Source organism: Tauraco erythrolophus, chromosome 3, assembly GCF_009769465.1.
Source record: "Tauraco erythrolophus isolate bTauEry1 chromosome 3, bTauEry1.pri, whole genome shotgun sequence".
In the NCBI taxonomy this organism is placed as follows: Eukaryota; Metazoa; Chordata; class Aves; order Musophagiformes; family Musophagidae; genus Tauraco; species Tauraco erythrolophus.
The window spans coordinates 57,141,850-57,155,212 of record NC_141467.1 but is presented as its reverse complement, the minus strand read 5'-3'; the positions used below and the strand labels follow the sequence as shown (position 1 = coordinate 57,155,212).

Below are 13,363 nucleotides of genomic sequence, written 5' to 3'. Positions count from 1 at the left end.
CTATTCCTTCCGTGCTCACTCTCCTGTCAGCACAAAGATTTGTGCTTCCATGTGGTGAACTGGAGCCAAGAACTGATATTGGTCTCAAACAGACTACCAAAAGAAAAAAACCTGAAAACCAAATCTAAAACATTTTAACCAGGACCACTTCTCCAGTCTGTTTCACTGCAGGACTGTAAAAATTTCTGTGTCAGAGGGTGTACAGGAATCTGAATGAGCAGGTTTCAGTCTGGCAAGGGTGGGAGCAACCTTTTGAAAGGATAGTGCAAGACTCAAAATTGTGAAAAGTGTACTAAAGAAAAGTTGTTCTCTACGTTCTCTGCTGTCCTACTCCATGTTTGTTTAGAACTGCAGCTGCTTAACAGAGTACCAAAAGAAAAAGCTGATCAGCTTTTGCACAACTGCAGAGTCAACACAAGTGAGAGAAACAGTCTCTTCCTTCTCTGACTCAATATTTATCTGTGTAGAAATACAAAACAGTAGACATTTTATTCTTAATCGAGCATTTGTAATCTCTTTCCTCAGTTTGCTGATGCAACAGCTAGGAAAAAATGGTGCCTTTTTTTCTCTTGTACTGTACACAGTCTTCAAATCCTCGATGAATAAGTATGGATTCCTGCCATGCAACTTTCTCAGAGTATGCTATACTCCATGGTTCATTTAAGATACTAAAGTTGTTATTGAAATAAATATTTTTGAGAAGACATTGGACAAGGCTCTCTATGCAATGCTTTCTTTAAAAAAAAAACAACTATTGCATTTTTGAGAGACATAGCTAATCCATTTGGCCTGAATTTCTTTCCTTCACAAAAGCAAATCTCAATCCTGGTGCATAATTTATGATCTCGGCATCCAGCCCAAACATATGTACATACTGAAATCAGTTTTGCATCTGTTTAACTTTATGCACATGAGTAGTCTAATTGGATTTAGTCTGATGAAATGGCTCATGCAAAATCAAGTGTGTGCAGAACAAGGGTTTCAGACAGTCAGGTTCTACAGGGCAGTAACTTCTACAGCTTTATATGGTGCCTAACACATGAAATGACTTTTTGATTACCTAGAAGCCCTCTGCATGCTGTATAGCTGTAGTAAGAGGTGAAACAAAGAAGTACAAAAGTCTTGCAGTCTAGGTCAGATCTTCTACTGCATAGCACTGACACAATTAGAATAATTGTAATAATTAATTGTAACTTTTTTCTTTTTTTTTCTCTTCCTGGGAATCTCTTCAGGACCAAGGGAAATCTCTCCTCTTATTCCTTCATAACAGGCTACCAGGCTGCAGCTGTTGGCCTTCTGGTAGCCATTGGCCAGGTTAAATACTGTTGCTTATATATGCTAGACCCTGTGATAAGTTATGGCCATATCTCTTATCACAATGGAACCATATTCTTATGGAGCCTGTGAAGTCAATGGATTCAACACCTCCTGCAAGGAAGAGTTACTGCAAGGGACAGCAATGTAGATATTCATCATCTTCCCAGAACAAAATATCAATGTGTCAAGAAAAGGAACAGGGTTTTTTTCTGCTCTTCCAAGTTTTATCTTGCCATGCTGTCTCATGTCTGCCATCCTGAACCCTGACTAATTTCTTACCTTGTAACTGTGCAGTCATAGGCTGTAGGAAGAGAAGAGAAGAGGCTAAGCTTGCTACTTGTTGAAGGTGTTTGTATCCAGAGGCTGGCTTTTCTGTTTTCTTTTAATGTTTTCTCCTTCTCCCTACCTCTGCTATAAGGGTCTAGGGAATGGATAGTTGTCTAGAGAGTGAAGAGACTCAAGGAAGAGGATGAGAGAGGCTGCGAGATCTGATGTTAGGAACATTAGGGATTTAAAAGTGGAGCTCTGGGGAATTCGTACTGTGAGAATATAGCCTGGGAGGAGAGATAAGAAAGGAAGGCTTGGAGTATGAGTGCTGTTAAGGCAAGGCAGGGAAATGTATGGGAGTGACTCCAAAACTGATGGTCTACAGAGGACCAATGTAAAATGGAAAATAGGGAGAGAAAAAAAGAAACTGGAGTAACAATGTAAAGCAGGAAGTATACCTTAAAGATCAGTAGTTTTGTTGGCCTTTCCCTCCTACCTTACTGCCCAGCTATATTCTCTGATTTGTGAAAACACTGTGAAATAAAGACAATTTTAGGAAGCTCAGAATGTAAATTAAAGCATGTAATTTTAAGTATTTGAAATGTATTCTTGACTGAGGCATTATGCTCCTGACTTTTGGTGACATTTAGGCAGGAGGCACCTAAAAAAAACCTGTGTGTGAAGTTCATTTTGTAGCATCTGATTCAGGACTCTCTGAAATTAACACACTACATTGTGCTTTGAAGCAAGAGAACAATATATTGAAATATTACAGGATTAAAATATTTTAGAAGTAAAATTGTGCTCTGAATTACTTAAACTGAATCTGATGTCTGTGTTGAAGATTCTGTCTGATACTTTTGTGTGACTGGGAGAAAGTTCTGATCTTAAAGTGTTAAGCTGTAGAAGTCTTTTTATTACTGATGTCTTCTTATGGTCTGCTGTTTGAAGTGCATGCAGAGGAAATAGGTAAATGAAGTCTCAATATTGCAAGGAAAAATGCACAGTATTGACTTTTGGTAATTGAAAATTTTTTGGTCCTACAAGTGGATGCACTTTAATGAGATGGTCATCTGTTTTATCCAGCAAGCTGAATTTCTGCTCAGGGGAAAGTTCTGAATGCTGATACGCAAAGAGAAAATGGTTTTACTGTGATTCTCAGAAGAACATTCAAAATGTTAACAAACTTACACATCTCTCAGTGTTTCTGGGGTTTTGCAAGTGAAACTAGAACATAAGGATCTCCATGTTTTAAATTACTTATTGCAGCTCGTGATAATATTTCATATTGATTGGATGAATATCAGTGTTTCCTACTTAAATCCTCTTTGCCTTAAAATGTGTAATTTTTAATCCTCTAGAGTGTTGTGCAAATCAACTGCCCCTTATTTACAGCTTGGCTAATACAAAGAAGTTACTATTGTAACTTACTATTTCTTACTATTTGTAAGAAACTTCTGTATGTAGTATTTAAACAAGGCTGTATGGCAAAGATCTCATTTTAACTACAATTATCATAGGTTAATTGATTTACTGAATTTGGTCACTTTTTTTTTAAAGTATTGAAATTAATATTAGTGTCAATTGTTTGCTCTTACAAGGATTATGAACACTTTATGTTCAACAGAGAATAAAAAGAAATCATGGAAATCTTTAAATATTTATAAAGCGTTTTTGATGAGTAGACCTTATTTTCATGGTGAATTATTGTAAACATACTCTTTTTGTCTGTTTTCAGTCCCCTGCACATAGCTATTCAAGCTATGACTCTGGCAAGAATGAGAGTGTAGGCAGAGGTGCTGAAGACCTGTCTCTGAATCGAGGAGATGAGGATGAGGATGACCATGATGAACAGGAAGATGCTGAGAAGGTTAATGAATCAGATGGGGTAGAAGCTGAGCGACTGAAAGCTTTTAACGTAAGTCCTCTTGCACTCGTCGTCTTGTTTACTTCTACTATTCCTTTTACGTTGTTATTTATGGGTAAGTTTGACAATATTAAAGGCACACTAATTTAATTTGCAGGATTTATTTCAATTATTATTTTAATGTGCGTTAAACTCTTGCCAACAGACGACAGATTTACTATGTTTTCTTTAGAATTTTAAGGCAGAGTGCCATCTTTACCAGTGAGGATAATAAAGCTTTGTTCTGTATGTGTGCATGTGCACCCATGTGTGTGGATGTGGATGTATGGATGTGCATGTTCACCCATTGAATGGAAAGGGGTTGTAGCTAGTTTATCCGAAGACCATTCTGGTGGTCAGCTGTTCTCTATTGCTTTCCCAATGTATGTAATTATGCATGAAAACACAAACAATTGTTCAAACAAAGAAAAAGTGAGAGTCAGTTCAATAAAAAGATTAGCAATCACAGCTTATTGTTAATAATGAAACTTAAGTAGTGCCTATTTTCTCAATCTGTTCTGGTTTATCTCACAAGTTCTGTATCCTATAGACTATTCTTTTCTTGTCTTTTTTTCTAATCAGCCCCTCCTCCCCCCCCCAAATAACCCTTTAAAGAACTGTTTGCTTAATATTTCTGGCTTCCCATTACAAAGCTCTTCAGTGGATAGAAAAAATGTCTTCCTATCAGTAATCAAGAGAGGAAGCTAGGAAGAGAAGAGAGCTGCCCTCCAAACCCATCTCCTCTGTCTCCCTCTTGCCAACAGATGTTTGTCAGGCTGTTTGTAGATGAAAACTTGGACCGAATGGTCCCAATCTCTAAGCAGCCCAAAGAAAAGATCCAGGCTATCATTGACTCATGCAGGCGACAATTCCCTGAGTATCAAGAGCGTGCCAGAAAACGCATACGTACTTACCTCAAGTCCTGCAGGCGGATGAAAAGAAGTGGTTTTGAGATGGTGAGTTTTGATTTAAAACCCAGCCCTAGTTTCCATCAAAACCCCATATGTAAATCCATGGCACTATTTTGTTTTCATCTTAGTGTCTTTTTTTTGTTTGTTTATTTTTTTGATAATACCAGGTCAGAGGTTTCTTTTTCCCTCCTTCATTCTTCCTGAATTTATTCCGTTTGTTCACTGATTTAAAATGCTTTGAGACACTAGAGTTCACAAGATGAGTGAGTATGGATGTATAGGAAAAAAAAGCAAGGTGTGTGGAGGGAAACCAAATGACGGCATATGTAGTGACTTATTTCCTACTTTAGGTTACAGTTAGAGATTTTTGCATGGAAAAATCTTGCAGTAAGATGGATTTTTCTTTCAAATGCCTCTACTAACTGGATTTCTGTGAACTCTGTAAAAATTAGATCCTGCTAGAGAAATGCCATACCCAAGAAAATGCCCAATGTAATAACATCACACTGGCAATGTTTTTCGCTAGTTTTCTTCTTGTACAGTTTAGCCTATTACTTATCAATAAAAGCTACTCCTTTGAAATATTTCAGTTGATATGTAGGTATGTTAAAAACATTAAATGGTTTTAAAACACAGACATCAAGCTATCAGTTTGAGCATCCCAATAGTTTAGTAATTGTAATTGAACTAAAACTCATGAAAATTGTGATGGTATACAACTGGCAGTGTTTTCAGACGTTAATATTTTAATATTACTCATAGCAGAAGAATGGGTAAATAATAAGTCTTCTCACCAATTGCCAGCTTCACTATCTCTAAAATAAGTTTGTTTTTCCAAAACCCCAGAAAGTTGGAAGAAACTAGGTAGCTATACACCAATGTTAATGTGTCTTAGCTATCTCTCTGGCCTTTAGATGACAGTAAAATCACCTCATCATTACGAATAGATATCATTTAGTGATTAAACATATCATTATTTTTTTAATGAATCATCTACAAACCCATTGATTACATTAAAAAATTACTGGAAATGATTGAATTTTACTGTTTCTCTCTTTCTCTTTGTCTTTCTCTTCCTTGCAGTCTATGCAGAATGCTTATGAATTTTATATGTTGTTTAAGATGTTAGCTGTCAGTTTTAAGAACAAAACATCAGGTTTATTTGTAGGATAAGACCACTATTGGATAAGAGAAAAAGCAAAGACAGAAACCAACTTTTTGTGTGTGTTTGTGATTCTAATCAGCTGCCTGGTTTTATTATTCGAAACATTGAGATAACACTATTCTGAACAATGGAAATGGAGATGAAGAGAGACAGGTAGAATAAAGGACATCTGCACAGATAAAAGTGCCAAAGATTGACTGGTGGTGTACATGTCAGATTGTATAGCTTTCCAAAATAAAAGAAGGAATAACAGAAAGTAAATATTTTCTACAATACACTAAGTAGCATCAAATTGCATCTATGAACTCTGGCTGAAAATAATCCAGCAACATGAAGTTCAGCTTTCACGGTGCCAAATATTTTTATTTTGCTGTACTTGCAATTGAAAATACTTACAAAATTAGCCGATGCTAGCAAGTCTCCTCACTGTTCCAATTTATGGCCTCATTACTGTCATTATTCACACTGATGAGCAGTTACATAAACTGGCTCATTTTTTGTCATCTGAAAGACTTGTGCAACTGTTTTGTAATATGAATAAGGGACTTACAGTCTGACCCGTAAGATCTAGGTTGGCTTGACTTCAGTGCACATTTGCAAATGTTACTTTCATATGAATAAAGGTTGCAGGATTGAATTTATTCCTGAGAGGGGAAAAAGAGCAGAAATTACCAGGAACATGATCCAAATAGGCAAGCTTCATAGTTTAGAAATATTCCATTTTTCTATAATGTTCCATGACAGTTCATAATGGGCTTTATTTCTTTTTAAACAATCAAATTACCCTCTAAAATATTGACTTTGCTGCCCATGGATGGAAGTGACAAGGCACTGGAGCTCATGCCAAAGATTTCAGCCCTCTTGGGCCTGAATGGAAATCTGTCCTGCTTCGCCAGTCGCAGGTAGGAACAAGAGCCAAAGAGCATCCAAAATCTTTGGAGGAGCTCCCATTAACTTCCTACAAGAATAAGTGGAGGTTTATGTTTATGTCTTAAATAATTCTGAAATTTAATATGTATCCATTAATTTTTTTTAATTATTTTCTGATTTATAAGTTACTCCTTCTAAGCAGTTTTTAAAAATGCTACCATGGACAGAGACACTTCACTATGATGATTTTAAATGTACTTACCATTTTGACAGTGGAAAAAAATCATTTTGTCTGGATAATAACATTTATTCAAAACAATCCTGAAAGGACATGTTGGTGTTGATTTGAATCAGGTGCTAACCTCAAATACAGCAAAACAGGATAATGATCTCCTCAGGAGCGATAGTGCTACTGTTGTTACATTAAATAGGATGTCAGATAATAATCTCCACAGGAGATGCCTTTTGCTATAGACATATTAAACACAAGTTTTTCATTTTGTTCTGGTTCAGAATGCTACATTTCGAGCATCTAGTTGCAAGAGAAAAAGGGAATAATCTCATATATGGCATATGACAGTTCAGACTGTGTGTGGAACAGTGCAGCTATCTACCGCCTCATATTGTAAAGTGAAGAGAAAATCTAAACACTAAGTTAAATTAATGTAAAACTGCATGGTTAAGATGAAAAAGCATGCCTGAAGCCTGCATCTGTCAATTATTTACCATCTGTAATCCATACAACAGTTCTTGCTGCATAACAGGCCAGGCTCTCAGAGGCAATGGGAACGGCTTAGTCTCATGAGTGTTCAGATTGTTAATTAATGTGTTTCTTAGTATTAATATTTTTAAGAGATTTCTTGTAGTTATTCTGCTTCTACTTATGACAGATAGTTGTCTGTGGACTCCAGGGCACCTTACATAGCTTCTTGCTACAAGTCCTCTTTTGAGGAGTTCCCTTTCTACATTGGAAATGCTTTCCTCATTTGACTGCTCAGCTTGTGATTGTGTCATTTTCATTCTGAAACAAGCATAGCCCTCAACAAGCCACTGCCAAAGTTTTTCTCACAAATTGTAAGATTTTTTCTCCTCCCTCTGTCTCTTGCTTATGGACTGCTGAGAATATACTTCTACTAAATTCTATGATCTTGCTCAGAATCTTTCTTTGGGAGGGAAGTTTGTCAAGTCCTGAAATCACTGACTTTTGGGTGGCATCTCTAGATTGTGCTTCCACCTGTGATATGTTGTAGCACTTTGTGAACTACTTAAGTTCTTGATGTTCTTAAAGACATTCTTTCTTTGTCCCTTCATTAGCCCATAAGCAAAAGAAAAAGAATATACTACCACCTCTTTCTCGAGGACTGATATTAATGAGAATTCCTTTATATACATTGTTTTGTGACTTACATATGCTACACAAGAGGAATTTTCTCCCTGAAATGGTCAAATGACCTGTTTCACAAATATTTTTTGAATCTGCCCTTTAGACTAGTCCCGGCCTCTGTACCTATAGAAAACTACCAACTAAAAAAAAATAGTAGACAGCTCCTGATTACACGAGGTATGTATTTATTTAGTTATAGTCCAGAAAAATTTTAGATGCTAATCAAATGAGATTGAATTGACTTAATAATTACATTTTCTTACTACTATCTTCTTCCTCCCATCTTCGTGATCTCCTATCATCAGTCTCACTGTGTTTGAAACTGCACCTTACAGTACCTTTTTCACAGTTATGCCATTTTTACTGTGTGCATCCCAATGCAAGAGTAAGATCTTAAACTCTCGTTCATAAAGAGATTCTTCCTTTTGTTTAAACAAAAGGAAATCTTCCTTTCTAGGCACTTCTGTAGTACAAAGCAATAATATCAAAGAGTAAAGTATTCTTATATATTGGAGAGAAAAGGCTAATCGTAGATGCTTTCATGGTCTGAAGACAAGTTTGGATGTGTCAGAGAAGAAGAGTCACACTATCCCTGAAGACAATTCCTCAGTTAGATCCCAGTGCCGTTCATCCCAGCTCCCTATGTCCTATCATTAGCCTCAATAACAAATAACCAAGCTCTATATCTTTCACTGCTTCTGTCGTTGGGTCGTGACAACTGGCTGTAAGAGGTGTTTTAATGATTTGCCACTGTGCATACATTGATCAAGGTGTTTTAAATGTGTCTGTGGCTTGGAGTGCTTCTGCATTGTGACTGAGCAACTTGCGTGGGGCCTGGTTTTCAGAAGGGGATATGTTTTCTGAAATCGGCCTTGTTAAGATTTCTCAGGATAGACATCTAGCCTGTTTTTAAGTTTTAGTTTTAGAGACAGGAAGCTTTCATTATTTACTGAATTTACTGCTGAACAGTCCGGCTTCCCTCACAGTCAGTGGCTTTTCAGTCCTCCACACCTTTTATGGCTAGAAAGGTCATAAGCATTTTCAGGAAGATGAGGCTCTGTGGATCCAGAGATGCCTATCTAATCTTGATTAATAAGTTGGGAAGCATTAAGAAAATTATCACAAGAACAGTTACATGAAGATCTGCAAATAATAACAATGGCGTCGCTGCTTTTTACTATACCCCAAACTCTGTTGATCGGTCACTTTTCTTCCTAAGCATCTCACCCTTGTTAGACAGTGGTTGGTTTATGCAAGTCTGATGGGCAACCTGGTCGAAAAAGGGCAAAGCTACTCTCTGATAAACTTTGACTGTTTGCAACAGGTTTTACAGATCCTTAAAAAAAATATTCTAGAAACAGTTTCCTTAAGACTCTTAAATACTTTCTTTCCCCGCAGAGCAGTTAAGTGAATACTGATGTGATTTTTCAGAACTACCTTTTAAATCTGTCTCAGATACCTTTTGCTTTTCAATAACTTCTGCAAGCATAGGCAATTTTGGAAAAGTAAGTGGCAAAAGAAGTTACTCCTTTTCCAGTAACATTGGAAAATGTGAAGAAGTTGGCTTTGAAAAAGGCATGGTATTTGGAAAAAGAATGAAAACTAAAAAATGAACAATACCTAGCAACCTGATAGTAATTAGTCTTTTACGTTTTGTGAGAGAGGAAAAGATAGGAATGCCATTTTGACATTTGTTTCACCTTTTTATTGAATGTAGAAGAAAACCAAACCCTCCAAAATGCCAGGAAGTTCTTATATAGAGAAAACTAACTGATTTATGGGAAAAAAAAAATCTGAGATAAAAGAATGTTCACCGTGACTACTTGTAAGCTTGAAATCAGAAAAAAAAAAAAGTAAGTATGTCAGGTTTTCTCATACAGATTCTGACTTAGATCAAGAACTCTGCTGCAATGTTACTTGATTAGCAGGTTTGTGCCAGTAGCTTAAGAGCAAGGAAGTCAGTTCAGTGTATTTGTTTGGGGGAAACAGGAAATAATGTTAGATCTGACTCAGTTTTTCCTAGTCCTCTGAAGTTTTGCTATTAAACTGTTTGTTTGGAGTGTCCAGTCCAATCCCCATGAAACTCGGAAGGAGATAGTTCAGCACGACGATTCCTGGGATTCTCTGGCACTCTAAATGCCAGATAAATTTGAAATAGAGGTAATCTTACCTAAGTTTAGTAGAGACATGAGGTGACTTGGGCTCCCTCAGAAAGTCAGTGAAGAGCTTAGATGAATCAGTCCAGAGAGAGGTTCATCCCCAGCTCTCATGAGTCAACTTCTAGAGATATCTGTCTTTTCATTGAAACAAAAAAGAAGCCTAGGTGACTAGTTTAGGCAAAATGCTTGACTTTAGGTGAATAAAGTCAGATGGATATTCTTTTCGATGTTCACATAAGTAATACAAAAGTTCCACTAGCCCCACTGAAACTGCTGCCTTCGATAGGTGGAGCAAGACTTGGCTGCATATGTAGACACAGCAGCAGCAGAACGGTGGTTGATTGGAATGTGTCGCTTGCTTAACATTTAGACAGGAATATGCATATGTTAAAATATATATGGATATATTTAAGTGCTGTCATCATCAAGGTGCAACATGCAATGTTTCAATTAAATGTACTTTAAAGCCAAAAACTTAAAAAGTGATGTGAACATCACTGAACGTTTTAAAAAACCTCTTCTGCCATTTAACAACATATTTCTAGTTATTTCTTTGAATTCCTTAGTAGGTGTTACAGTTGAGTATTTATCATAAGACTGCAAGACTGAGCAAAATATATCAAAACTCGGTCTGAAATGCAGTGCTACAAGCATTAAAATGCCAGTCCGGTTGTTCCTATTCGACTATTCTGCACTAACTAACAATTATAAAATTACATCCAATAGAGTGCAGTACTGTACCTCAGTCTGTAAATTTAAAAATACTCTGTGGAAAGGTTTCTGAATCCTTTGTAACTGCAATGTAGGACAGTTCTGTGTCATACATTTCACTGCGATACACTGAGTAAAAAATTTCATTTGAAGATACTATGTACCCTGTTTGGAAAGTGTTTTGGATGTTTTCCATGAAAAAATGCTATTTAGATATTGCATACTGTTATAAATATGTCAGGGGATTTAACATGTGTTAGAACTTAATAAGTTATTATGAAGGAGTTGTGGCACATTTGCAATGTTTCATTTTGAAAATGAACTAGTCTTATGACAATTGAGGAAAAAAACTGACATGCAGGAGAGCACTAGGGAGTATCATGTTGTCAGGAGCCCAACCTGCAAAGAAGTGCTTAGTGGTACCTCTGGAAAAACTCGGTTACTATCAGTGAGGCATCTTGGGCATTCATCTTCACCTTTGGATGCCCAATCACTTTGGACAATTTGGAACTTTTTTTTTTTCAAGTTTGAGTAATAGTTGAAGTCTTTTCTCATTCACACATTTATATTAGAGTTCATATTATTAGGGTGTCTGTGAACAAAATGAAGTAACTTGTAAGTTTATGTGCGTGCAACTATCTTGTACTGAAAGATCTGCTTTTCCATGTTAATTAGCCTAAACTAGAAGGTAGGATTTATGTACAAATGTCAGGTTATAAAGTTTCACATTTTAGCAAGTGTGAATGTGTGCCCATTATCTGACGTAATAGATAGGTGTATTTTTTCAGAACTGAGTCAGACTGATGTAATAGGTGTGACAGTATCTAGACCAAGCTTCTCCATGACAACTTTAGCTTTTATTTATGAGTAAATACTGGATCTCAGAAAAAATGTCAAGGTAGTAACTTTAGAGACAACAGATCTCTAACCACAGGAGGACAGCATGTACTGCAGATTGCAACTTTTTTTGATTAATATACTGCTCCTAGTCATTTAGACTGAAATATAATCCACCTATTATATCAATAATTGGTAGATTTATACCAAAAAAATGTACATTGAAGTTAGAGCATAGCAGTTCTTTAGGTTCTGTATAGAAATACAGGAATTGTGTGAGTATACCAAAAAGGTTGTTTTATGTTTCCCATGAAGATACTGCAAAGGTACCTCACTTTAAACAGAAGACCTGATTATACTGTATACAGTTGGTGTATTCAAAGGGGTATTTTACAACACATTGAAAGTGCTAGTCTCTTTTATGCTAAGGAATCAGAAATTATGCTAATAGAGCTAATTTCTAGAGAATTGGGGCCAAGGATTTTTAATTTCAACTACTGAAAAATCAGCAACCTTGCAGTACTACTCCATAATTCCACAAAGGAGTGTTGTAAGACACTTTGATTGTTGAGAGCCAGATCTAAAGACCACTGAAACCATGGAAGGATCTTCACTAGCTGTAATGTTCTTTAATGCAGATCAACAGCTGTTTGACTACAAAGACGTATCGGCTAATTTGATTGTTCATGAAGAAATCTGCAAAAGTATATCTGTCAGGAATTTGTACGTTTTGGAAAGAGATAACAGAATGAGTGTATAGAGTCTTCATATCAATTTGCACAAAAATGATTTCTCTTGAAATCATGCAAAAGTTTCTGTCGAATGTGGTGGTGAAGTGTGTTTGTTGCTTTGTCATCATTGTCATCTACAGGCTCTGTGGTGGTCTCAAGAATCAGGTTTAAATTGCCTTGAAGTGCAGTTTCAATTATGAGAGGACTGGACGTGGTTGGTCATCTCCCTTGGGCTACTGAGGGAATTTCAGCCACTTCCTGAATGTCATTTGCTTCAAAAGATGTTAAAAAACAGAGGCATCCACACGTACATGAAATCTAGAAGGTTCCCCTTACATCTTTTGTCAAAATGCTCTGCCTACATCGTGTAAGAGGCTGAACGTTAGTTCTATGTCAGCTGAAGAGATGTACAAAACTAAAGAACGATGTGTGTTCGAAAGGTGGCTGCTGTTTTAGTGCAGTCGCAAGTAGTATTGTGTTTTCAAGTAAATACAAAGGAATTCTGTATGATGCTGCTGTGTGATGGACAGAGGCATATAGTCTTCTCAGAAGGTCTGTATTAAGTTGTTTACCAGATTCCCTCTAAGTTTTATTCATCTCTTCACCTGAAAGATACTGTAAAATTTTCACACACCTCTCTTGTCATTGTTTCAAAACAACAAAAATGTTATCCTGCCTTCTAATTTTGCCGAGTGAATCTCTTGTTTTGGTAGACTTAAGTTTAGAGGCTTACTTCTCTTCTGTTATTTTACACATGGGTAGTTCCAGTAAAGTTATTTCCTGCTTTACATTACTGTGAAGTGAAATAAATACCAAACTGGGGCTGTGAATGTTATGTATGAAACAACACTAGGTGCATTCTGCCAGTTAAAATGGGTCAGGAATTTTTTGATAATGCTTTTTTTTTTTCCCTTTAAAAATGTTGATTTGTCAAAGGTTTTCTGTTCTGACATACTTCAGTAAAATGGAACCTGGCTTCCTGACAGTCCAGTGGGCAGGTTGTGGATCCAGGGATTGTGGGGGGAGCCTGAGAGCCCTTGAAAATATGAACGCTTTTGCTCCCACATTTTCTGCCATAGTCCCAAACATGCAGGAACCAGCACTC

The 13,363-nt window shown here is 36.6% G+C and overlaps 1 protein-coding gene across 4 annotated transcripts in view; it reads left to right on the top strand.

The window, feature by feature from the left end:
- NOL4 (nucleolar protein 4) overlaps window positions 1-13,363 on the top strand; it is a 195,672-nt gene that overhangs the window by 145,526 nt on the left and 36,783 nt on the right. For 2 of the 4 annotated variants that reach the window (XM_086609260.1, XM_086609258.1), the window contains exons 7-8: window positions 3,323-3,502; window positions 4,255-4,446. In XM_086609260.1, the coding sequence (XP_086465386.1) occupies window positions 3,323-3,502; window positions 4,255-4,446 (372 nt within the window). The remainder of the gene's footprint in view (window positions 1-3,322; window positions 3,503-4,254; window positions 4,447-13,363) is intronic. The other 2 variants (XM_086609262.1, XM_086609261.1) reach the window with 1 other exon arrangement.